At 40.9% G+C, this 27,342-nt stretch overlaps 1 protein-coding gene across 2 annotated transcripts in view; it reads right to left on the reverse strand.

Moving 5' to 3' along the window:
• Positions 1-740: 740 nt before the first annotated feature.
• Positions 741-27,342, reverse strand: part of IL12RB2 (interleukin 12 receptor subunit beta 2) — a 68,432-nt gene continuing 41,830 nt past the window's right edge. Inside the window, exons 9-15 of one of the 2 annotated variants that reach the window (XM_061186464.1) lie at positions 20,605-20,805; positions 15,420-15,518; positions 15,171-15,329; positions 11,026-11,163; positions 8,167-8,257; positions 5,659-5,758; positions 741-1,280 (exon numbers count right to left, since the gene is read on the reverse strand). In XM_061186464.1, coding sequence (XP_061042447.1) covers positions 741-1,280; positions 5,659-5,758; positions 8,167-8,257; positions 11,026-11,163; positions 15,171-15,329; positions 15,420-15,518; positions 20,605-20,805 — 1,328 coding nt within the window. The remainder of the gene's footprint in view (positions 1,281-5,658; positions 5,759-8,166; positions 8,258-11,025; positions 11,164-15,170; positions 15,330-15,419; positions 15,519-20,604; positions 20,806-27,342) is intronic. The other variant, XM_061186466.1, reaches the window with a different exon arrangement.

Raw genomic sequence — 27,342 nt, forward strand, 5'->3', positions numbered from 1 at the left:
AAAAAGTCAGTTCCTCAGTCATACTAGAGATACATCCCTAAGTGGTCAGTGGCCAATGTGGTTAGTATCTGTTGGATCAAACAGGGCAGCTATACATAGAACATTTCTATGTCAGGCCTATTGGACAGTACTGATCTAGACATAAGACCTGGTTTGTAGTAGCTGCTTTATAAGTTGACCCTTAAACAATGTGGGGGTTGGGATGCCGACTCCCCTGTGCAGTTGAGAATCTGCATATAACTTCTAGTTGGCCTTCCTTATCTGTGGTTCTGCGTCCATGGGTTCATCCAGCAATGGATCATTTAGTACTGTAGAATTTATTATTTAAAAAAATCTGCATATAGGTGGACCCATGCAGCTCAAACACATATTATTCAGGGTCAACAGTAAATAGTTGTTGAATGAATGGTCCTCTGGACTATCTGCCATTGCTAGTAAGAGTTTTGGTTTCCACTCTTGCCTTTCTCCTTTCTGGCCAACATAGCCAAGAAAGTTGCAGGAACCCAGATTGGAGTCTCTAGGTCCACACAGCAGAGGATGTGATCTTAAGGCTCTGGAGAAGTCAAGATGAGGTATCTTGAGATGAGATTCACCCTGAGTTGGCTTGCCTGCCCTCTAGCTGCAACCAGACCTGATGGTAGCACCCAGACGTAACGACCACTGGAGCAGGTGGCTGGGGAGATGGGGCACGCTGTGTCACTTGGAGGCACATCGACTTTCCAAACTTCAAGCTTTGCCACTCAGAGCCTGAGGGAACCACACCCCATCTTTAACTGATCCAGAGTCAACTTCTCACCACAGGAGAAGGTGAGTGGGTGAAGGGAACTCGAGGGGAAAATGGAAAGAGAGATGTGCTGAGGCAGTTCTTCCCGAGGGTCAGTTATGGGAGCCTCATGTGAAGGGAGATAATCTATGTTGGAGGGTAAGTAGCCCTCATGGGCAGGAAGGTAGTCCACTGGGAGGACTGTCGAGGGGCTGGCTGGGTTTCCCGGCGTTGAGTCAGGGCCCTTGCTCCCCAGCACCTTGTACAGATCCACCCCTTGTCCTGTCTCTGCTGTGAGAGCTCTCGGAGTTGGGGGGCTCGAGGCACTGTATCCTGTGTCTTCCTCAGAGGTATAGTGACCTTGGACTCCTTGTCCCTTTTCTGGCCAGTTGGGGTGATGGGGACGTCTGAAGGCTGGGGTCACTTGATGAAGGACTTTGTTGATGACCAGGGGCTCAGGTTCCTCGGGAGTGGGCCAGTCTGTCAGGAGCCTATCCAAGGCCAGCTGCGTCTTCTCCTGAGAAAGGGGAGGAAAAAGCTCATGAGGCTATGTTGAGTAAGTAGCCTTGACGACCGACTTCTGCAGGGTTCCAAAAGGCCTGGCAGCCTGCACTGCCTAGTCAGCTCGAGGCAGAACACTGTGGGCCTTTACTTTGTGAGGTAAGAGAAGCAGTTAACATTGTTGGGGAGGCAGACAGGCAGGAGCCGTGGACTCCTCTCAACCCCAGCCAGTGAGTGATTCGCTACCCTGCTCAGCCTTCAACTAGACTTGTTTCTGGTGAGTCAAACTGCCCCAGCTGCTTTTCCTCTAGCAGAGAGGGTACGGTGGGTGCAAAGGAAGGGCTGAGCTTGCATCTCTCTGGGGATGAGGCACAGAAGACCTTAAAAGGGTCACACTAGAGCTGAATCCTGAGAGATGTATAGTATTTTCCAGGTAAGGAGGTGGTGGGCAAGGAGAATTGGTCTATTCTGGAACCTGCTAGTTCTTTCTTAGGACAGGCACACTGAGGCTTCAGAAATAGAAGGAGGTCACATGATGAAGGGACTTTTATGGGATGCTAAAGAGTTTGGGCTTTGATACCACTACTGAAGGTTTTTTGGCAGGGTAATATCCTTGTCAGTTATGCTCTTAAGAAAGACCCCTCTGGAATAACTTTTTTGGAAGTGATGTTCATCCTGTCTTCCCTATAGCTAATTTCATCTGTTACTTTTCTTGCTTTGTCTTTCTCAACATCTAATTGGTTACCAGCTCTTCAGTGTCATATCTTTCCTTTCCAAACTTATTACTGATTCCTGAGTCAAGTTCAAGCACTTTATTAACATTTCTTTTTACAGGCTTTTTGGGCTCTCTTTACGTCCTTGAAACTATGTTTTATGCTGACTGCTTGATCTTTCTGAAGCAGATCTTTCTGAAGCCTGCTTTCATGAAGCCCCTAGTGACTGTTCCCTCCACTGGATTCCTACAACAGCAAAGAAGCCACCTGTTAGGTTCTTAGCACACGAAGCTTTATACTGTCAATTTTTTTTTTTTTTTAACATGTCTGTAAGCTATCTGCAAGTAGGGACCATGCCTTAAGGGAGGAGGAGGATAACAGAAAATAGCATTAGGACAGGGCAAACCCTGAGGACTAGTCCCAACTCTGAGACTCTACGGCTTGGGAAAACTCAATCTACCTCTCTGGCCTTCGGATCCCTCATCTGTCAGATGCCAAGTTGTGCAAGAATGATTTGGTCTGGACTGGCCTCTGATGTCCCCACCCTTGCCTTGAGCATGGCAATTGTCCCCAAAGTGAATGACGATGCTGTCTTAGGGTAGACTTCTGCAAAGGGCCCTGAGCAGCCAGAGGGTACATGTGTACTTTTCTTTCGGGAGCCTGCTCTTTTCCTATCGCTATGCAAACTGGCCCTGGCACATTGGTCTGGCTTGGAACATGACTGGCAGCTGCCAAAGTGCTGCAACCACTGCTATGGAAGAGATCTCACTGGATGAGGATCACCTTGTTTTCACAGGGCGAGGCTCTGCCTTCTTGAAAGCTTTGGCAGTATCAATAGAGGCTGCTCCTCAGAGCTTTACAAAGCAGCCCCCCTGGCTGACAAGTCCTGGGGCAAGGCGTCTTGGACCACTAATAACTCAGGTACATCATGGAAACTATTTTAAGCTTTTACAAGCTCAAAATGGATAACATCCCACTGATCCCCTTTATGATTGGGCCTTTTCCTCTAGAGCTTTAAGACCCATGGCTTTTTAGCCACATTTTAAGAAATGGTAGGGGGATGTAAAGTCTGAGAACTTAAAGCACATTTTGTTGGAGGTGAAAGACTATTGTGTTTCTGATGTCTGCCCCAGCCTGTCACCAGGAGAGCAGTTTGGGTCTTTAAAAACAGTCTACCCCTTCAAGGGTCAAGTGACATGGGGTTCTGAGGCTGCCACAAGGCCATCATAGATGGCATGTTTAATTTTTTTTTAAAATTTTCTAATTTACTGGTTATTTTTGCAAAAGAAATATATGCACATAGTTTTGTAAAAAAATTTTTTTTAAGTTCAAAGGGAATTTGTAATAAAAATTAAGTGGGCTTCATGCCTACAGCTGCCTCCCCAAAGGCAACCACCATTATCAGTTTCATATTTAGGCTTCCAGAAATATCCTGTGCACATGTTGGAGACTGTGTGTGTGTGTATAAAATCATCTTTTTATACAAATGAGAACCCACTTTAGACAATTATTACAAACTTTGCTTTTTTTCACTTTTAAATATATTAGAGATGTTAGACACATATAGATCTCATTTTTTTTTTAGTAGTTGCATAACATCCTGTTGTACAGATATACCCAAATGTTTAACCTGGCCCCCTGGTGGCAGGTTACGTTATGGCTTCTATTTATAATGCTGCAATGAACATACTCATACTGTACAACTTTGGGCACGTGTATGGCAATTTCTGTTATTTTTTCCATGTGTTACTTTCTCTAACTCTTTGTCTTTCTCAGCATCTCTTCTAGGCTTTTATGGGCTCTTCAGTGGCTCTGCATGCCTCTGTATCCCCTCATGCCCAGGCAGTGGCAAATAGAGACCATGATGCCACAGCTACCAGCTTGGGAGCCAGGTGTCCGCGACTGACCCAGAGCTGCTTCTCACTGTGCTATTTCAGGCTTTTAGGACATGGGACTGTGGAATCTCAGCATTGGAAGAGAGAGATCTTAGAGCTCAGTTGATTCAATTCCTGGTACCTGAATCCCCTCTAATACTAGCAGTGGCATCCTTATTGAGTGCCTTCCCATAGGTCACCACAATATTGCCACCAAGTGAGGGCCCAGTGTGTGACACCTCTTGAGTTAGTCTGTTCAGCTCAGAGGTGTTGACTGCTGGAAACACCCCCCTCACCCTGTGCTTAAGATCTTTTAGAATGTATAGTATAATGGAGGACAGCACATCCTGCTTGTATGTGAACCCAGGGTCCACCTACTAGCTGACTAACATTGGGCAAGTTACTGACTCCTCTGTCCCTCACTTTCCTCATCTGAAAAATGGGGATAATAATATTACAATCTCATAAAGCTGTTGTACAGATTAGGTGTTAATGCATGAAAAAATTTTTTAAAGTGCCTGGCATATAGAAAGTAATGTATGTTATGTGTATATATAAACATAAATATATTATTATGTAATACTGTTGTATATCATATATAATTATATGTCATGTATAATCAAATATATATCAAACATCTATCATATATATGACATAACACATGCGCATACATATACTGTTATTATTATACTGTTCTTGCTACTGTAACTTAACAGCAACAAAACTCCTCAATAGAGAGAGGAGACTTCAAGTATAAATCTTCCTGGGAAGAAAATGAATGATCTTTGCCTTGTATGACTTTGTATGTGCTTTACATGGCATCTTACTTAGTTTTCACAACAATATATATGAGAGATATTGTCAATTCCTATTTTACGGAGGATGAAACTAAGGCTCATGTCATCGGGCAAGCGCTCAAGGGTCATTGACATAGTAAGTGGCAGAGGTGGCCTTATTTCAAAGGCATTAAACTGCGGTGACTTAACTTCCTATGGAGGCAGACATGGCTGGGACCAGCTCTTTCTCTGAGAGGCGGCTGGTACCACTGGCTTCTGGATGAGGCATGGGTGACTGAAGGGAAGAATCTTGGAGGAGGAGGGCTATACGATGTGAGAGTGTGGGGCTGCCGAGGCGCCGGGTGATGGGAAGAATGTGGGTACCCCTCTCCTCCCCTTTGCTCCCCTTCAGTGCACAGTCTTGCTCTACGTTCAGATGCCTTCAACTTTAAGACCCTCCGTCAGAGACAGACCCTCCTGCCCGCTGTGAGCTGCTCCTCCCTCCTAGGACTGTGGCAGCAGCTCCCTGCGTGTCCTTTACTCCCAGCACTCGCATCTGCCAGCTGAGCAACCTCTCCTGCCTTCACGCCTTTTCCTTGCACAATGGAATGACTTACTGGCTTCCTGCCAAGACCAAAATACTCTGGGCTCTATTTATCTGTTCTGTGCTCACACAGGACGGGTAACATCACAGTAAAGCTTCAGTGCTCTTGAATTTGGGTGAGCCAATGCTCAGACTAGTGCTTGGCAAATGTATTTGCTTTTTAAATTTCTTTTTAAGTGAGCTGAGGTGAGGAGAGGAACAGAAGGCATAGAGAGGAATGAAAAGTTACGGGTCTTTTAGTCTTGGTCATAAGCTTCAGAAAATTCCTGTGCATGGGAGTGATGACTCAGATGGTAACCTAGCACTCGTGATAAGCAGCTTATCCATAGGATCTAAACACCGAGGTTTCCCTGTAACTACAATGAAAGACTTAGATGTACTGATCACCAGAACCCCATCGACTGACCACTAAGGCTTTATACCTTACCTCCACAATGGGATATTTCTTGGCCCAAGTGCTATTCGCTGGGTCTGGAATTTCTTTGCTACACCACTGAGGTCTGAGGGCCAAAAGGAGAACAAATACCCTGCAGGTAAAGAAAACAGTGACATTGGTTAAGTGTGCACACGGTGGCATGGAAGCACAGGTTCTTAGTGCAGTGACTTCAGTGTAGGGATATGCAAATGAGTAAAATGTAAACACTGCAGGAGAAAGATGATGCATCATCCAAGTCTGGACTAGTTTTCTGTGAAGTTTGGATAGATGATAAAGACTCGTGGTGCAACCACTTAGGGTTTGCTAAATAAACTATGGAACTTTTGCTCGATGTAATGTTTAGCTATCACTAAGCAGCCAAGTACTCACTCAACAAACGTTGATTGAATCCTTAATGTATGACCAGCACAGTGCCACATGCTGGGGATAAAACAGCAAACAAGAGGACATGGTCAATACCCTTGAGGAGATTACTATTTATATTTAGTAAATTAGAATGTTTATAAAGAGCTTGTAATGAAAACAAAGAGTAAAACGGGATACAGGTGGTATAAACAGCTTGGACATAACCAAGTAAAAAAAAAAAAATGCCAAGAAAAAAATACCAATATGGAAATATCCAAACTATTAAAGTAGTTGTATTTGGTGATCAGAGTGTCTTTTTATTTCTTCTTTCCACATCTCTGGGTTTTTGAAAATATTTTAAAATGATTTATGATGTGGAAGAAAAAATCCTAAAAATGTTTCTCATATGCATATGACTTAACTATTTTGACTGTTTTTTAAAAAAAATTCTAGACCAATATGAAGCATTTTTAAAGACTTGGCTTTAACACACTTTGTTTAATAAGGAAAGTAAGCTTCTGGGACGTGTTCAACCCTTTGAAACAAGAGATGAGGCCATGTGACTAGGTTTTTTCCAAAGAAACGTGAGCAGAGGTACCTGTGACCTAGTATAGATCATGCAGATGAGGAAAGTACCCAAGGGATGGTGGGCCAATAAAATGGAAGACAATTGGATCCCTAAATGACTGTGGAGCAGAGCTGCCAACCAATCTGGATGACATACCTTCGAACTATTATATGGGAGAAAAATGAGCTATTTTATTAAAGCCACTATATTTGGGGGCTCTTTTTTTTTCTTTAACAGCAGAAGCCTCCACCCTAACTGATACTATTTCCCTGAAGAGGATGCATGTGATCCTAGTTGACTCTTTGAGTTCAACTTTTTCAAAGTCTTACCTAAAGAGAGCTCTGCTTTGAAGTATCTATCACATATGGGAGAGCTTCAATAAATGGAAAACCTTTCAGACAGGTTCAATGACTAGTAGAATGACTTTGAGCTAGTTTTATTTTGACCTTTTCTCCTACATTACACAACATCTGAAGAAAACTATTGAATAACTAACTCATTTTAAAAATTCTCTTTACCAAATAATACACGTTTAAAGAAATTTTAGGAAATACAGTTAAATAGAACTAAAAGCGCTATGATTCCATCCGCTGTTATAACCACCATCAATATTTTAGTGTATGTCCTTGGAGCAGAGAGTATTAACTGCCATCCAATACCCATTTTCCCCTCTTTCTTAGAAAGGGGACCCTGATTTACTGGGACAACAATGAGCCCAGCTAAAGGGCCACAGTTTTAAGCCTCCCTTGCCTCACCGAATTCTGGCCAATGAGAGGTAACCTAAAGTGCCATGTGTGACTTCTTCATGTGTCTTGAAAAGGTGGGTGTGGGCACCTCCCTTCTTCCTGTAGTTGTAGAATGCAGGCATGATGGCCATAGTTCCTGCAGCCGTTGGACCATGAGGTGAACTGGATGATGAAAGCCAGTGTCGGGATAGTGAAGCAGAAAAAGAAGGAGCCTAGGTCTCTGATGACTGCGGAGCTCCTACACCAGCCGTTACCTGAGTTTACTTACTTTACCTGGGTGAGAAACTTAGCTCACTTGTCATATTATTTTTATGTTACATACAACCAAATTTAATGCTAACTAATATATCTTGCGTGTCTGTGTGCACGTGGGTATGCACTATTTTTAAAAAATGAAAGTACATGTTTTGCAACCTGCTTTTTAAAATGCAATATAGCAAATATTCATACCATTTAATTTTCTTCTACATCTTTAATGAATGCATAGTATGCTGTATAGCATGAAATATACTGTGATTTATTTAATCAATCCCATATCGCTAGGCATTTAGGTTGCTTCAAATTGTTTTCCTTCTATGAATGATACTTCAGTGAACATAGTTGCCACTAAATATCTGTATATACCTATGATATACTTAGAATAAATCTAGTTGGGAATTGCTAGGTGAAATGTTTAATATTTTAAAAAATTAAACATATACTGTCACCCCAAAAAGGTGAATATATTTAGTGTGCTACCAGCGATGTAGGAGAGTATCCATTTGTTTGACCCACAGCAGCAACAGCTGTTATATGAAAAAAAAAAAAATTTACCAAAGTTGGCAGGTGTAATGAACTTACTTTTGCCGGAAGCAACGCACTGAGAGAACGCCCACCATGATGACACCCATGCAAATGCTTGGTGCCACATACGTGCTCCAACTGGCTTTACCTGAAACGAAAAGTTAGCAAACCCTATGACTGAGTTATCGTCAATGAACATTTCTAAATACTGACTGTTGTGTGAACCCGCTGGGCTTTACCCACAGCTCCTGGGTAGCTGGACTCAGGAACAAGGCCAACTCTCTTTTGCCCTTTCAGGAAGGAAGAAAGGGCCCAAAGGGGCCAATACTATGGTTCTAAGGAAGGAGCTCCAGCCCTACAAGGGCTTCTTCCTCTAACAGGTGCAGAAAGAAAGGGAGTGTGGTATACAAAGCACTGGTTGTGAACTGGGAGCCCTGGATTCTAGTCCTACTCTGCTGCTGACTGATGTGTGGACCTCAGATTCTTGATCTATAAAAGGTGAACGATGACATCTACCTTGCAGGTTGTTGTGAACATTAGAGATGGTGTATTTAAAGGGCACAGCCATGTATCTGAACAGAGGAGGCCTCAAGAAATGGTAGCTATTAATTTTACCAAACCATTGGATAAGCCCTCTGTCTACCTAGGGTCTTTGAAATTGTTCTGATTCCTTCCTATAAACATGTAAATATTTCACTATGTGTTGGAATTTTTCATTAATTCATCCAACATTTATTGAGTGTAAACCATGTAACAGGCCAGGTTAGGTGCTGTAATACACAGATGAATGGGACATGGGCTCTGAAGATAGTCCAGGAGACAGATGTGTAAACATGTAAACAGTAAACCATGATGCCACGGGATACATATAAAAACAGCATGTACAAGGCAGTGTCGCAGAGAACAGCATGGGAAATGGCTTCATGAGCAGCTCAGGAAGGTTTCCCAAAAGGCAGGATGTCAAAAGTTTAGAGTCGGATGGCTAGGAGTTGGCTAAGTGGACAAGTTAGGGAAGTGCAGACTAGACAGACAGCAAGCACGGAAGGAGGAAAGAGCGAGTGCTTCAGCAACCACAAATAGTCTGCTCTTGCTTTCCAGTACGAATGATGAGTGTGCGGCAGACGACAAAGCTAGATGGATGAACAGGACCAGGTCGTGCAGGGCTTGGTAACAAAGCAGTTTAAATTCTAGCTTGAAAGCCCGTGGGGAACCACTGATGGGTTGCAACAGGAGGTAGAATGTCAGCAACAGGGATCTTGTAGAAAGATTCTTCTTCTGATAGAGTGAAGAACAGGGTGGGAGGGAGGGTGACCAGGGGCCACTAGCGGCCAGAGACCTGCTAGCCCCTGTGAGAGGGGCTTTTCCCAGGGCTGAACAGGGGAGTTAATGCAGGAAACCTTGTTACCACCCCACACAATCGGCACAATCTGACATTTTTTTTAGCATCTGCCTTTCTTTCTGGGCAGATGGGACAAGTCTGGAGTAGAAAGATGCTGAGTCCTTAGTCCAATTAATTGCTCACAAGTTAACTTTCATGGGAGTGCTTGAGAAGAGGGCTTGTCACTTTTCCCAGTGGAGGAGTATCTGGCATAGAACAACAAAGTCCTGAATGATTAACTTGATACTCCATGTCACAAAGCAAGAACGGCTTGTTTTATGCTTAGAGCAGATGCAAACGGGCGCTGCCAGAGAGAACAGCATAATTTAGCCAGTGGAGAGAAACCCATGTTAGCTGGGTTACTTCTTCACATACTCAAATTTAACTGAAGAAACTCAAATCTGTGTCTGATTTGTAGTTCTGCCACTTGCCACCTCTAAGACCTTGGGTAATCTTTTTGTACCTCACACCTGTAAAAAGGCATCATAATCTCTCATTCTTTTATTCATTTCATATTGAGTGCCTGGTAGTATGGCCAGGTACAGGCGTGTAAAGCAGGCACATTACATGGTTGTGGTCAGGATTAAACAAGTAAACGTATGTGTTACATGTGTTGAATTGTGTCCTCCCACCCCCAAAATTCATATATTGAAGTTCTAACTTTCAGTACCTCAGAAAGTGACCTTATTTGTAAATAGGGTCATTGCAGAGGTAATTATTTAAGACAGGTCAGGCTGGAGTAGGGTGGCCCCTAGTCTGATATGACTGGTATCCTTGTAAAAAGGGGAATTTTGAACAAAGAGAAACACACAAAGAAAACTCTAAGTGAGATGAAGGTAGAGATCTCGAAACCAAGGAATGCCAAAGATTGCCCCCAGTCGCGAGGTGAGAGGCGTGGAACAGATTCTCTCACAGCCCTTGGAAGAAGCCAACTCTGTTGACACCTTGATCTCAGACTTCCAGCCTCCAGAACTGTGAGGAAATGAATTTCTGTTGTTTAAGCCACTCAGTTTGTGGTACTTTGTTACAAGAGCCCCAGCAAACTAATACAGTATTCAAAGAGCTTAACACAATGCCTGGCACATAACTATCTGATATGCAGTAGCTGTATTATTTTTGGGATTATTCTCATCATTCATTGAACAGATATTTATTTAACAAGTACTATGTGCTGGGTGCCGTTCTAGACCTTGATGATAGAGATTAAACAGATACTAGTCCCTGCCTATTGGATTCTGAGTTTTGAATAGGGGTCAAGTATAGCGCATTATGAAGGAAATATGGATGTGCATTTGGGAAGGCTTTCTGGAGGGGGCAACATTTTTGCTGAGTTTAGAAAAACGAGTAGACACTGTCTCCAAGCAGACAATGTAATGGTAGGGCACTCTGGTTAGAGGAAATAGCAAGTGCAAAGGTATAGCAGCAAGAAAGTAATTAGTGAATTACAGAAAATCTGATAATCTCCATATCAAGTAGTGGGAGTATACTCCTATATAGGAATTCACAGTGGACTTGCCCTCTCTAAGGGTGGTTCTTACCTTGCAGACAGAATTCTCTTTCATTTCCTTGGGGGCTTTCACCAGCAGCTGTCAGAGCTGTCATCCATAGAATGTATGTCACTCTGGGCCGCAGGCTGTCTATGGGATGTGAATTTGGGGAGACCCTGTAGGGAATTTCTGGAAGGAAGATAAATATAAAGGTTAAGGCACAAATTAAAGGAAATATCTGAATGTGGGCTCTTACTCATTTTTATTTGTTAATGGTTCATTTAATTTGAAAGAGAAAAGCACATTGCTGTTTTAAAGTAGTCCTAATTCATTAATACTTAATACTTTAAAAGGCCCTAGGCACTGTCATTTATGAAGGCACCACTTCACAGCATATCAGAAGAATTACATTTTTTTCTGTGGTAAAATCTTTTCAAAGAATTTTTATTATTTTGCTTTTGAAACTATTTAGCTGTAGTAACTTATTTCCTATGACTATGTTTCTGACATTTATCAGGTATATTTGAGAACTCCTGGGGAGGAAATTAAATGTACAAATTGTTTTCAATGGAATTTTTAAGAAAGCTAAGTTTAGCAATTAATGAAATAGACATTTAATAACATTTATTAATTCTGACTTCCTTTTTTATTTTTTGGTAAGTTCTGGGTACTGGTCTTAGTGGGTTTAATCATTGATCTGCTTCAATTTGACATAAAATCTAAAAAATGAGAGCAATGGTACTTAGATTTATTTTGGTAGTTTAAGGCTAGACTGTCAGTTCTTTATGCTTTTAACACCCCTGCAGGTTCTCAGCAGGTAAGATTTTGGTTTTTGAGCAATGTGTTTATGCTGTTTTTTTCCTCCAAGAGATATGAATATAGGTAGCCTTTAGTAAATAGGCAGTCTCCTCCTCCAGGGATCTGCTGGGTGTGAGTTTTGGAGTGACCTCTCAAAAACTGAGGGGGGCTGTAAAATCGAGGCAAGAACTTCTACAGGTGTAGCCTACTGGTTTGCTCAGCAGACCTGTGTGTGTGCTGGTGATCAAAGTGGAAACTAGAACTCAGCACTTTGTGCCTCAACATTATTTACTGTCTCACAAACCCCAGGGCAAGTCAGATTTTGACCCTGTTTGCTGAATTTATTTCAACAGTCACACATATTTATTGAGTGTCTGCCCTGGACAAGGCACCGAATCTGCCTCAAAGAGTTCACCATCTAGTAGGGAAAACAGACCCCTTACACTCACTCACCCCTACTTACTATGTGTGACCAGCAAGATGGAACCCTGTATTATTGCATCCACTCCACCCAAAGGAGCTGAGGCCTGAGCAGATCATTTAACAGCTGTGACTATCAGAGCAGTTTCTATATTTTATATCCTTTTGAGAAAAAGTACCATGTGGAAAATTCCCAAGCCTACTTTAACCTGATGAAATTGCTTGCACAGACTTCAGCTATATGATTACATTAAAATGTCTCTTATTCCCAAGGCAGGGGACTAAAAAAATAATTTGGGAGAGACTTTCTGCTCATCTTGCTGCAGCAAAGCATAGGCGAGCATCAGGGAGTCAGTCGTCCAACTGTATTAGGGCATCCTTAACTCCAGGAGTGAATGAGCCGTTGGAACACAAGGGAAGGAGTTTGAATGATTTGCTGGGCCAAAAAAGTTTACACGCAAACACAGATACATGCACATGTGTATATCTGAAGAATAAAAATAGAAACTATGGAGGAAGCCAAGAGGAGGGTGATGGTGTCAGCAGTTTGGTTGGCAAATAGGTTGAGTTGAGTAAAGGAAGAAAGAAGTCATGCAGGAAATACTAGTTCTGCTGCCTTGTCTGGGCTGTGATCTCCGGCAGAGATAAAGGATGCCATTCAGTTCTTGGATCTGAAACTTTAGGTTTAAGGTGGTTAAATGACAAAGGCACCAGTTTAGGGAGATGTGATGGTTGCCAATCATCTGAAAGGTCACCAGTAAGAAGGTCAAGTGGTACCAGGCAAAACAGCTGCATCGCTCCTGGAAATCAGCTTTTATCTAAACATCTGCATTGGTTTGACAAAGCCCAGGGCAGTATTCACCCATTTGTTATACTATTTTTATTAAGCACCTACTGGGTGCTTGGCTGTATTATAGGTAAGGGGGAGACAGTGGTGAGCTAACTGCCATGGCTTCTGCCCTCATGTTGGCAAAAACACCGAAGTGATAAGTAGAATGTGTGTGCCCGTAGAGCAGTGCACATGGCGGTATCAACAAACTTCCAAAGGAGTGGCTGTGTACCCAAATCACCTGGGGAATGCAGATGCCCCGCCCCAGGGCTACCCCGCTCTCCTGCCCAGGCAGGCGAAGTGTTCCTACTGCACCCTGCTTGTGCTGTTAGGGGCCGTGACAGAAGACGCCTCGGAACTCCATCCTCCTTTTGCTGATGTGGAGCCTCTCTGCTTTCTTTTTCCCTCCTCCTCAACCTACTGCCCTCTACCACTCTCTAGAAATGGCACTTGTGGATTTGCCAATGATTTCTGGTTGCCAAATGCAATAGGTAGGTGTCAGTCCTTGATTACAGCACTTACATATCACTTTTGTGTACTTTTCCATCTCCCTGGGTGCACTGTGAGCTCCCTGAAGATAGGGAACAGGTCTTTGTTCATCTATAAGTGCTAAAAGGGAAACCATCTAAACTGGTACAAAACAGGGCTTTGAATCTGCACCTTCTCCCCTTTAAACTTATTTTAAAATACCCTTACACAGACTTTAGAGTCATCAGATTTGGTACAAAAAAGGTAGGTAATTTCTTCAACATCTACAAGAGCAGATTTAAGAATCATCTAACCATGCTGATCTTGTTGTAAATAAGCATCTTGATTTAAATTCTGTCAAAATGAAAAACTGGGGGGGAGCAAATTTCATACGAAGTATTCCAAATGGCTCATGACGAGATCAATTGATTCATCACCTTTGGGGGTACATTTCAGAACTGACTTACCCTGACAGTGGGGAGCAGTTCTGTTCAGTGATCTGCTGTATTTAACAATGGTGGATTATTAAGCTGATTATTGTAAGATCTTATAGTGGAATACTATAAAGCTGTTAAAAAAAAAAGAATGAGACAAGTCCACATGGATTGATGTGGAAAGATCTCAGTATGTATTATTGAGAGGCAAAAGTAAGGTGCAGATCATTATATAGATGGTTATCCCAAATGTATGCTAGTGTATGCATTAAGTTTTTTTCTGGACGAACACACGAAGAACTGCTAACAGCCTAAGTATGGAAGAAGGGATAATTTCCACTTTATATCTTTCTGAGCTATTTGAATGCTTTTACTATATACAAGTATTATTTATATAATAAGAAATTAATTAGCTTTAAAAGTCATAACTTTTAGAAAAGTAGTACTGCAGATCTAAGGTCAAGAGAGAGGACCAATTCCTCAAGTTTCCCAGGTAAAAATCACTCTGCAGGCAGCTCTCTGACACCTACATCTCAGGCTGGCTTTGTTACATTCTTCTTGGACCTAATAGTTCTCATGAAGGAATAAAATGGTTGCTTATTTATGATAAATGCTCCTGAAAGAAAGCCAGCTGCCTGTGAAATACTAAAGGGAAGCTCAAGCCAGGAAAAACAAAACAAAACTGAGTAAATCAAAGATTAGAACATTAAATCTGGCAAGTGACTTGGAACTGCTCGGTGAACGAGTGATGAAATCATTTGAGATAATGCTCCAGCCAGAATTTAATTGCTTTAGTCTTACAGCATAATCACGGGTCATAAGGAGTTACTTAAATTGTATTTTATCCATTTAAGGAGAAAATAATATGCTATGATGGTATTTGCAAATGTGGGGATTCGAAGATTCTCCAAATGCATTTCCTGCAAGCCTCAAGGGTCTATATAATAGTATCAAAGTACGCTTATTGCTTTTTGAAATGCTATCTCCCCATATGAGTAAGCTCCTTGAGAACCTCGTCCATTAACTTCATTTCTTCAATTTGCTTGGCACGTAACACATATTCAGTAACTTTGTGTGTGTGAGTGTGTGTGTGTGTTTAGATGTCTATTTTTCTTCATTCAATTAATTTCACATATATTTATGGAGCACCTACTAAGTGCCAGGTATGGTGCTAGCACTTGCACACACTTGTGTTTTCCCAACCTCTAAACAAGAAAGACCCTGCTGCCTTTGTTTCTCACACATACCACAAAGCTGAGGCTGGGAATCGGAGTCCCGTTCCTTCCAATATATCCTGTAATGGAGGATGCAGCCCATTTGCTCCCGGGCTGGAATTTCGTTCCATGAAATTAAAATGCTCCCCTTTTCCTCTGAGATGGCATTAATGTGGGGTCCACTCAATGGTGCTGTGAAGTAGAACACAGGAGGCTTTTGTCACCCTCCAAATCCAAACCATTAAACTACAGCAAAATTGGGCAAAAGGTCCCAAGACTCACCTTTGTGCTTAGAGTTACCCCGGATGGAGTTGCATCCTCCCTGGTCCCCTGAAAGTGCATGCACGTGGATTTCATAACAGATGTAGGGTTTTATGTTTTCTGCAAGACATAAAGACAGATGCTATTCCGGGTGAAACAAGGATTTAAAGAAAACCACACAGACAGCTTTTGAAACAAAACTCACCTTCAAGGAAAAACTTTGACTTTTACAAATAAATTATTTGCTGTTTACAGAAAAGTAAGCGTGGTGTTTTGCAGGCATAGCACCTGAACGGCTCTTCTAATTCCCTAGATGCCTATTAGGCTCTGACAGGGCAGCATGGGATGACACATTCAGGCGTGACTAATCAAGGCGTGCTCAGTGCAATCTACCCCCTTGTTCCCCCCCTTCCCCCCCTCCTCGCGCCATGTTCCACTCAGATCTCAGTTGCTTCACAGCTTGGAAGATTAGGAAGATACCTGGGAATGTTAATACTCCTTCCTAGCTTTTACAGTGCCACACTTGGCAGTTTTCTGTCAGTCATGAAGTTTATTGGCAAGTCACTCTTCCCTTCCCAAACTCCCTATGTCCATGAATCTCAGATTTCTACTTCCTGTAAAGAAAAGGCCCCTCTCATAGATACTGCCCATGACATATCTTTAAACTTCCAATGAAAGTTTAAAGGAAAAAGATTATTTCTGTTAGGTACCTAACTGTACCTAACAGTCTCATGTGGTCAGGGTAAGGACTCTCTCCCATATTGTTCAATGCCCTGGCACGGGTAGGTCTGGTCCCCTACACTGACAATTGATTATGGTCTAACATTTTCTTTTTTGGGAAGAAGAATTTTACATCACAAAATAATTTACTAGTGTGTGTGTTATATAAAAATCCATTGTCCCTTAAATATTCCAGCAAGTAGGTAGTACATGAAGCTCAGACGTGCAACCAGTACCGTCAGAAGGGACCATGAGGAAATCAAAACTCATGCCATGGGCGAGTTCCAACTCATATTCATGAACCAAGTGAAATGGAGCAAGGCTGCAATCAGCTTAGTCCTGTAATCCAAAGATGCTTTGTGGGTAGCCTCCAGACCCAGAAGCTCAAAGGGCAACACGGAATATGGAATCATTTCATTTGGGAGGGGCTGGTTCCTGGCTGCTCTGTCGCTAGTTCTGGAAGGGACCCACCAACCACCGTGCCATGTGGGAGCTCCAGATGAGCTCATTAGGCAAATGGTTTCATTGCATTTTGCCATGCAAAGTGTGAGTTCAGGGCAGAGGCCTTGGGGAACTGCTGCATCAGAAGCTGTGGGTTCCTTCTTATGAACAGCCTACCCTTAGCGGAGGAGGGAGGAAAATGTGGCTCCATAACTTAGCTTACATTTTCCTTTCTATGAAGAGCAGAGCCCTAGCAAGCTTGTTCCCCAGTTCTGACCTTAAGAACTCCTGTTTTACTGGCTAATTCTTACATGAACACCCCCTAATCATTGTCTGCTCCCTACCTCAAAAATTCCTTAGCCTTTGCTGCTGGTGGATGAAGCCCATACTCTTAACATTTTCATTTCTTTCTACAGTCTGGCCCCAACTTCCAGGCTTATATCTTGAAACCCCCATGCATACACATATACCTGGCACGCTTGGGCAAAGGCTCTGTCTTCACATTTATAAACCACCTCTTAGGTGGTTTTTCTGCAGAAAGCTAAATTCACCTATTAAGTCTGGGAGAAGGCAAACATTAAATGATCAGCAATGAGGAGTAATCACAGAGGAAGTATGATGGGACCATACGGAAGAGGGGCCCAAGTAGCTAGGCATCAGGGAAGGTTTTCTAGGCACTGTGATGTCTACATATTTGTAAAAGGAGTGTCTCTATAAGGTCAGAACTGTTTTCAGCAAGACAAGACAGGACTGACTGTTTCTAGCCTAGACCCCACCAACTTATAATCCAGGAGGTGGACTTTACTGTCGTCCGCTCCAAAACACCCAACTCGGCCCCAGCCAGATGCTGGGAAAAGACTGGTAAGGATCTGATGACAATGAGTCATCTTACTTATTGGAGAGGGTTACTTCTTTGAATTCACGATAAGTATGAGTTAAGTTTTAAGTGTTTATTTCCAGAACATAACATCAACACAGACTCATAGTTGATCAAGTGTTTTCAAGTGGGAGAACAACTTGAATTAATAGTTATCTTACCCAGTATTATTCATTTTATTCAAATGAATATGTCATACTTAGGAAACATTTTAGCTTCCTAAGTATGGAAAACATTCTCTCTTGTCATCTATTTTATGCATTGTGTGTAGAATATAGAATTTCTAAAAGGAAAGAACTGTAGAGACTATATAGTTCAAACTATCCCAAAGGGGTAAATCCTAATACAGTTTATAATAAGCGTTTACAATTATATAGCAGTTTAGAGTTCAGTAAATGCCTTTTCTATCCGCTGTTTCATCTGATTTGATGGGCATAACAGCCCTAAAGGAAAAATGGTTCTACTGCAACAACTCTAGGGAAGAGAACACACTGCCTTGAGGGGCAATCAACTGTCCTATTAGAGACCATCAAGTATCAGGAAAGTTCTTTCTCAAAATTGAGCTGACATCTGTCTTCTTATAATTTTTATGCAGGGGGCCTTCGTTATGCTCTCCAAAACAACAAAGGACACATACTCTTTCTTATATACATGTCGAAGCCAGTAACGGCCGTCAACCACCCCCCCACTGCCCCAATCCAGAATTCTCTTCTATGGGCTAAGTGGTTTCCACATTAAAAGTTCCAGACCCCTAATGGCTTACTCACTTTCCTCTGATGTTCACTGGGTTATCCAGGCAGCACTCTTTTTAAGTACAGTGATTAAAACTGAATACAACCCACTAGAAGTCTGAGTAGCTAGACTCTAAAAGAGGCACACAGTTAAGGACTGGCTCATGTATTATCATGCAGTGCCCTCTGTTTATTTCATTTGTGGAAGTCTTGTCTCCTTAAGCAGGGTGTGTGTATCCTTTGGTCAGGTGTAATAGTTGTCATGGTGTAATGAAAATATGGGATTTAGAGCTTGAAAACCTATTAAAATCTTAGCTCCATCACATATAATAATAATAATAATGATAGCTAAATTATTAAGCACTTAAAATGTGTTAGGTACTGTTCAAAACGTTTTCTCTTTCAGTTAGTCTTCACAATAATCCAGTGAGGTAGGTGATACTACCCCCATTTTACAGATTAGGAAACCAAGGCACAGAGAAGTTAAGCAATTTGCCCTGGATCATACAATTTAGTAAGTGACAGAGCCAGGACTCAAACCCAGATAGTCTGGCTGCAAAACTTTTAACCTCTATGCTGAACTTATACTTTAAAAATCACATTGACATTTTTAACACATTAAATTAACACGTCCATTGCCATACAGAAGATACATTTATCAACATTTTAATTTGGGGTGATACTGCTGATTAGCGTTAATTATCTTATGATGATTTTGAATTATTATGGAACAACAATTAGGAGAAAAATAGAAGGAGCACAATACTGTAGTTTCGGCTTCTGAATGTTCTGAATGTTTCAGCACACACACACACATGCACACATGTACACATGCCTTGTTCATTGAAATTCATCCTGGAAGAAGATTTTCAAGCAACTGACCATCTAACTAACCTAACTTTGATATGCAAAATAATACCACTTCTCTTTGGGAAAATTAAAATAAGAAGAAATTTCTACTAATAGGTTTTTGGTAACATATTCATCGGTAAGTAAGGGAGGCCTCTGAGTACTTCAAACACAAAACAATCTTAGAAGCTGACTGTGGGGCTTCCCTGGTGGCACAGTGGTTAAGAATCCACCTGCCAAGGCAGGGGACACGGGTTCGAGCCCTGGTCCGGGAAGATCCCACATGCCACAGAGCAACTAAGCCTGTGCACCACAACTACTGAGCCTGCGCTCTAGAGCTCGCGAGTCACAACTACTGAGCCCCAGTGCTGCAACTACTGAAGCCCACACGCCTAGAGCCCGTGCTCCGCAACAAGAGAAGCCACCGCAACGTGAAGCCCGCGTACCGCAACGAAGAGTAGCTCCCGCTCACCACAACTAGAGAAAGCCCGTGTGCAGCAACGAAGACCCAACACAGCCAAAAATAAAAATAAATAAAATAAATAAATTAAAAAAAAAAAGAAGAAGCTGACTGTGGCTAACAGACAGAGTAAGACTTCAGAGTTTGTGAATTAAGAACTTGAAAAAAAATAAACCTGAGACCTTGCCCTTTAATGTTTGTTTGGCAAATGTCAACTGCCTGCAGCGTGACTAGGACTAGATCTCTCCTCTGAGAGAAGAGGTTAAGGATTCTTTTCACTGGTCAGGAATAGCAAACCCCATTTAGGGATTGCTATGATGAAAGCTAAAGGGCAAGTGTCAGACTCTGATGGGAGGAAGATGTGCACCACAGCAATCATTTATAAAAATGATGAAACGAGCCTTTGGCTACCTTGTTTTCCAATTGTCCAATGTTGTTTATGCTCAGGATTGAATGGTTGACTGTTTGTGAGATTTCTTTTTAGTTTAAATTCATATTGTATGATACAGAAATTTAGGATGTGCTCCAAGGGTAAAATGAAATTGTAAAAAAGAAAAAAGAAAAGACATTGATTAACTTCTGTCCAATTATCTGAATATATTTTCTGACACTTTCTATCACTTGATTTTAACCACTGACAGATTCAGAATTTGAGGACTAGAGACACCAATTATCATATACATAATTCTGGATTTGTTATCACACAAATAATAAGTAGCAGAATTGGAAATGAAAGATCTTCTGGTTTCCTCATCTGTACAATGGGTATAATAAGTCTTGCTACACATGACTGTTCTCAAAATTAAATGAACTCCCAAATTCAAGGTGTCCATCACACTGACTGGCTACTACTTAGCTCTCAGCCATGCTTGTTGGGTTCATTATTCAGTCATCTTATATGGCACTGTATCAGGCACATGAGTTTTCCATAAATTCTAGAGTTTTTAGTCAATCAGTGAGTATATTCTATGGCTGCAGTGGTGCATCCTGATGGGCTCTAGGTCATCACTATCCTTCTTCTCATGCAGCTGCCTGTAACTGAAGGCATGACTCTGGGTTCCCGCCTGCAATTTCCTCAAAAAACGTGAACTTAGAAACCCTCTAGAAGGAAGGTGAATAATTAAGTACCTGAAATCAGAGCAGACAGGTTGTAGGGGGGACTCCGCAACCAGCCTAGAGGGGGCTGCGTGCTGGCCCCCGGATGGAGTTCCCTCCATTCCACCACATACTCCTGCACAGCAGCGGCAGCTTTCCGCGGAGGTGTCCATGTCACCACGAGGTTGTCCATGCCCTCTGAGTTTGCTGAGACCTGTTGAGGAGCCAGCAACGCTTTATGGGGAAAGAGGGGGAGGGATAAAAATAAAATCACTGTGGATAAAGACATAAAAAACAACAACTCAACCCAGCAAAGTTGTAGCAAGAACCGATTTCTTTTAAAGAACTTCAGGTTCACAGATTTTGTTCATCCAGCTTCTCAGATCTTGGAGAACTGGCATCGGTGCAAGGACCCTATGTAGTGTTATTTATGAAATTATTTTCCTCTTCATCTTCCATTTCACTTCCCATTTCTGTGTCCCCAAAGGTACCTGCTCTAGTGAATATAATATGCATCCTTCTAATCCACCTCCCATATGTTTATTTACATATATATGTGTCCTTGAGAATTAGTGTTGCTTTGTGCTGGTGTGTTGAATTTTCATGAAACATGTTTGGAGTAAATCTAATGCATTTCCTAACTTTTTATTTCACTCAACATTATGTTTCCAGGATACATCCAAACTGCTGCTATATGAAAATCCAGCTCATTCCTTCAGACTGCTGCCTCAACCCTGTCTTTGTCCAGTCTCTAAGTGACAAGCAGTAGCTTCCTTCCAACTTTTTGCCAACACAAACAAGGATGCAATGAACATTCTCTTGCATGTCCTCGTGTGTGCCTGTGCAAGAGTGTCTCTCTCACCCTCCTATACTGTTGATGGGAATGTAAATTGGTAAAGTCACTATGGAGAACAGTATGGAGGTTTGTTAAAAAATGAAAAATAGAGCTACCATATGACCCAGCAATCCCACTCCTGGGCATATATCCAGAGAAAACCATGATTTGAAAGGATGCATGCACCCCGATATTCATTGCAGCACTGTTTACAATAGCCAGGACATGGAAGCAACCTAAATGTCCATTGACAGAGGAATGGATAAAGAAGATGTGGTACATATATATTAATACAATGGAATATTACGCAGCCATAAAAAGGAACGAAATAATGCCATTTGCAGCAACGTGGATGGACCTAGAGATTGTCATATAGAGTGAAGTAAGTCAAAAAGAGAAAGACAAATATCATATATCATTTATATATGGAATCTAGAAAAATGGTTCAGATGAATTTATCTGCAAGGCAGAAACTGAGTCACAGATTAGAAAACAAACTTATGGTTATCAAGGAGGGAAGGGATGGGTGGGATGAACTGGGAGACTGGGATTGACATATATACACTACTATATATAAAATAGATAACTAATGAGAATCTGCTGTATAGCACAGGGAACTCTACTCAGTGCTCTGTGGTGACCTAAATGAGAAGGAAATCTAAAAAAGAGTGCATATATGTATATGTATAACTGATTCACTTTGCTGTACAGGAGAAACTAACACAATACTGTAAAGCAACTATACTCCAATTTATTTAAAAAATTCTTTTTAATATCTTTATTGGAGTATAATTGCTTTATAATGTTGCATTAGTTTCTGTTGTACAACAAAGTGAATCAGCTATAAGTATACATATATCCCCATATCCCCTCCCTCTTAAGCCTCCCTCCCACCCTCCCTATCCCACCCCTCTAGGTCATCACAAAGCATTGAGCTGATCTCCCTGTGCTATTCAGCAACTTCCCACTAGCCATCCACTTTACATTTGGTAGTGTATAGATGTCAGTGCTACTCTCTCACTTCGTCCCACCTTCCCCTTCCCCCCATGTGTCCTCAAGTCCCTTCTCTATGTCTGCGTCTTTATTCCTGCCCTGCCACTAGGTTCATCAGTACTATTTTTTTAGATTCCATATATGTGCGTTAGCATACGGTATTTGTTTTTCTCTTTCTGACTTCACTCTGTATGACAGACTCTACCTCCATCCACCTCACTACAAATAACTCAATTTCGTTTCTTTTTATGGCTGAGTAATATTCCATTGTATATATGTGCCACATGTTCTTTATCCATTCATCTGTTGATAGACACTTAGATTGCTTCCATGTCCTTGTTATTGTAAATAGTGCTGCAATGAGCATTGTGGTACATGACTCTTTTTTTTTTTTTTTTAACATCTTTATTGAAGTATAATTGCTTTACAATGGTGTGTTACTTTCTGCTTTATAACAAAGTGAATCAGTTATACATATACATATGTTCCCATATCTCTTCCCTCTTGCATCTCCCTCCCTCCCACCCTCCCTATCCCACCCCTCTAGGTGGTCACAAAGCACCGAGCTGATCTCCCTGTGCTATGCGGCTGCTTCCCACTAGCTATCTATTTTACATTTGGTAGTGTATATATGTCCATGCCACTCTCTCACCCTGTCACATCTCACCCCTCCCCCTCCCCATATCCTCAAGTCCATTCTCTAGTAGGTCTGTGTCTTTATTCCCATCTTGCCACTAGGTTCTTCATGACCTTTAGTTTTTTCCCTTAGATTCCATATATATGTGTTAGCATACTGTATTTCTTTTTCTCTTTCTGACTTACTTCACTCTGTATGACAGACTCTAACTCCATCCACCTCATTACAAATACCTCCATTTCATTTCTTTTTATGGCTGAGTAATATTCCATTGTATATATGTGCCACATCTTCTTTATCCATTCATCCGATGATGGACACCTAGGTTGCTTCCATGTCCTGGCTATTGTAAACAGAGCTGCAATGAATATTTTGGTACATGACTCTTTCTGAATTATGGTTTTCTCAGGGTATATGCCCAGTAGTGGGATTGCTGGGTCGTATGGTAGTTCTATTTGTAGTTTTTTAAGGAACCTCCATACTGTTCTCCATAGTGGCTGTATCAATTTACATTCCCACCAACAGTGCAAGAGTGTTCCCTTTTCTCCACACCCTCTCCAGCATTTATTGTTTCTAGATTTTTTGATGATGGTCATTCTGACCGGTGTGAGATGATACCTCATTGTAGTTTTGATTTGCATTTCTCTAATGATTAATGATGTTGAGCATTCTTTCATGTGTCTGTTGGCAATCTGTATCTCTTCTTTGGAGAAATGTCTATTTAGGTCTTCTGCCCATTTTTGGATTGGGTTGTTTGTTTTTTTGTTATTGAGCTGCATGAGCTGCTTGTAAATCTTGGAGATTAACCCTTTGTCAGTTGCTTCATTTGCAAATATTTTCTCCCATTCTGAGGGTTGTCTTTTGGTCTTGTTTATGGTTTCCTTTGCTGTACGAAAGCTTTTAAGTTTCATTAGGTCCCATTTGTTTATTTTTTATTTTATTCCCATTACTCTAGGAGGTGGGTCAAAAAAGATCTTGCTGTAATTTATGTCAAAGAGTGTTCTGCCTATGTTTTCCTCTAAGAGTTTTATAGTGTCTGGCCTTACATTTAGGTCTTTAATCCATTTGGAGTTTATTTTTGTGTATGGTGTTAGGGAGTGTTCTAATTTCATTCTTTTACATGTAGCTGTCCAGGTTTCCCAGCTCCACTTATTGAAGAGGCTCTCTTTTCTCCATTGTATATTCTTGCCTCCCTTGTCAAAGATAAGGTGACCATATGTGCATGGGTTTATCTCTGGGCTTTCTATCCTGTTCCAAAGATCTATATTTCTGTTTTTGTGCCAGTACCATACTGTCTTGATTACTGTAGCTTTGTAGTAGAGTCTGAAGTCAGGGAGCCTGATTCCTCCAGCTCCGTTTTTCTTTCTCAAGATTGCTCTGGCTACTCGGGGTCTTTTGTGTTTCCATACAAATTGTGAAATTTTTTGTTCTAGTTCTGTGAAAAATACCATTGGTAGTCTGATAGGGATTGCATTGAATCTGTAGATTGCTTTGGGTAGTATAGTCATTTTCACAATGTTGATTCTTCCAATCCAAGTACATGGTATATCTCTCCATCTGTTTGTATCACCTTTAATTTCTTTCATCAGTGTCTTATAGTTTTCTGCATACAGGTCTTTTGTCTCCTTAGGTAGGTTTATTCCTAGGTATTTTATTCTTTTTGTTGCAATTGTCAATGGGAGTGTTTCCTTAATTTCTCTTTCAGATTTTTCATCATTAGTGTATAAGAATGCAAGAGATTTCTGTGCATTAACTTTGTATCCTGCTACTTTACCAAATTCATTGATTAGCTCTAGAAGTTTTCTGGTAGGATCTTTAGGGTTCTCTATGTATAGTATCATGTCATCTGCAAACAGTGACAGTTTTACTTCTTCTTTTCCAATTTGGATTCCTTTTATTTCTTTTTCTTCTCTGATTGCTGTGGCTAGGACTTCCAAAACTATGTTGAATAATAGTGTTGAGAGTGGGCAACCTTGTCTTGTTGCTGATCTTAGTGGAAGTGGTTTCAGTTTTTCACCATTGAGAACAATGTTGGCTGTGGGCTTGTCATATATGGCCTTTATTATGTTGAGGTAATTTCCCTCTTTGCCCACTTTCTGGAGAGTTTTTATCATAAATGGCTGTTGAATTTTGTCGAAAGCTTTTTCTGCATCTATTGAGATTATCATATGGTTTTTCTCCTTCAATTTATTAATATGGTGTATCACATTGATTGATTTGTGTATATTGAAGAATTCTTGCATTCCTGGGATAAACCCCACTTGATCATGGTGTATGATCCTTTCAATGTGCTGTTGGATTCTGTTTGCTAGTATTTTGTTGAGGATTTTTGCATCTATGTTCATCAGTGATATTGGCCTGTAGTTTTCTTTTCTTGTGACATCTTTGTCTGGTTTTGGTATCAGGGTGATGGTGGCCTCGTAGAATTAGTTGGGGAGTGTTCCTTCCTCTGCTATATTTTGGAAGAGTTTGAGAAGGATAGGTATTAGCTCTTCTCTAAATGTTTGATAGAATTCACCTGTGAAGCCATCTGGTCCTGGGCTTTTGTTTGTTGGAAGATTTTAAATCACAGTTTCAATTTCAGTGCTTGTAATTGGTCTGTTTATATTTTCTATTTCTTCCTGGTTCAGTCTCAGAAGGTTGTGCTTTTCTAAGAATTTGTCCATTTCTTCCAGGTTGTCCATTTTATTGGCATATATTTGTTTGTAGTAATCTCTCATGATCCTTTGTATTTCTGCAGTGTCAGTTGTTACTTCTCCTTTTTCACTTCTAATTCTGTCAATTTGAGTCTTCTCCCTTTTTCTCTTGATGAGTCTGGCTAATGGTTTATCAATTTTGTTTATCTTCTCAAAGAACCAGCTTTTAGTTTTCTTGATCTTTGCTATTGTTTTCTTCATTTGTTTTTCATTTATTTCTGATCTGCTCTTTACGATTTCTTTCCTTCTACTAATTTTGGGGTTTTTTGTTGTTGTTCTTCTTCTTTCTCTAATTGCTTTAGGTATAAGGTTAGGTTGTTTGAAATTTTTCTTGTTTCTTCAGGTAGGATTGTATTGCTATAAACTTCCCTCTTAGTACTACTTTTGCTGCATTCCATAGGTTTTGGGTTGTCGTGTTTGCATTGTCACTTGTTTCTCAGTATTTTTTGATTTCCTCTTTGATTTCTTCAGTGATCTCTTGGTTGTTTAGTAGCATATTGTTTAGCTTCCATGAGTTTGCATTTTTAAAGTTTTTATTCCTGTAATTGATACCTAGTCTCATAGCGTTGTGGTCGGAAAAGATGCTTGATACAATTTCAATTTTCTTAAATTTACCAAGGCTTGATTTGTGACACAAGATGTGATCTATCCTGGAGAATGTTCTGTGTGCACTTGAGAAGAAAGTGCATTCTGTTGTTTTTGGGTGGGATGTCCTATAAATATCAATTAAGTCCATCTGGTATAATGTGTCATTTAAAGCTTGTGTTTCCTTATTTATTTCTGTTTGGATGATCTGTCCATTGGTGTAAGTGGGGTGTTAAAGTCCCCTACTATGATTGTGTTACTGTCAATTTCCCCTTTTATGGCTGTTAGCATTTGCCTTATGTATTGAGGTGCTCCTATGTTGGATGCATAGATATTTACAATTATTATATCTTCTTTTGGATTGATCCATTGATCATTATATATTGTCCTTCCTTGTCTCTTGTAATAGTCTTTATTTTAAAGTCTATTTTGTCTGATATGAGTATTGCTACTGCAGCTTTCTTTTGATTTCCATTTGCATGGAATATCTTTTTCCATCCCCTCACTTTCAGTCTGTATGTGTCCCTAAGTCTGAAGTGGGTCTCTTGTAGACTGCATATTTACGGGTCTTGTTTTTGTATCAATTCAGCCAGTCTATGTCTTTTGGTTGGAGCATTTAATCCAATTACATTTAAGGTAATTATCTATATGTGTGTTCCTATTACCATTTTCTTAATTGTTTTAGGTTTGTTATTGTATGTCTTTTCCTTCTCTTGTGTTTCCTGCCTAGAGAAGTTCCTTTAGCATTTGTTGTAATGCTGGTTTGGTGGTGCTGAATTCTCTCAGCTTTTGCTTGTCTGTAAATGTTTTAATTTCTCCATCAAATCTGAATGAGATCCTTGCTGGGTAGAGTAATCTTGGTTGTAGGTTTTTCCCTTTCATCACTTTCAATATGTCCTGCCACTCCCTTCTGGGTTGCAGAGTTTCTGCTGAGAAATCAGCTATTAAGCTTATGGGGATTCCCTTGTATGTTATTTGTCATTTTTCCCTTGTTGCTTTTAATAATTTTTCTTTGCCTTTAATTT

Source organism: Eubalaena glacialis, chromosome 3 (assembly GCF_028564815.1).
Source record: "Eubalaena glacialis isolate mEubGla1 chromosome 3, mEubGla1.1.hap2.+ XY, whole genome shotgun sequence".
Taxonomy (NCBI): domain Eukaryota; kingdom Metazoa; phylum Chordata; class Mammalia; order Artiodactyla; family Balaenidae; genus Eubalaena; species Eubalaena glacialis.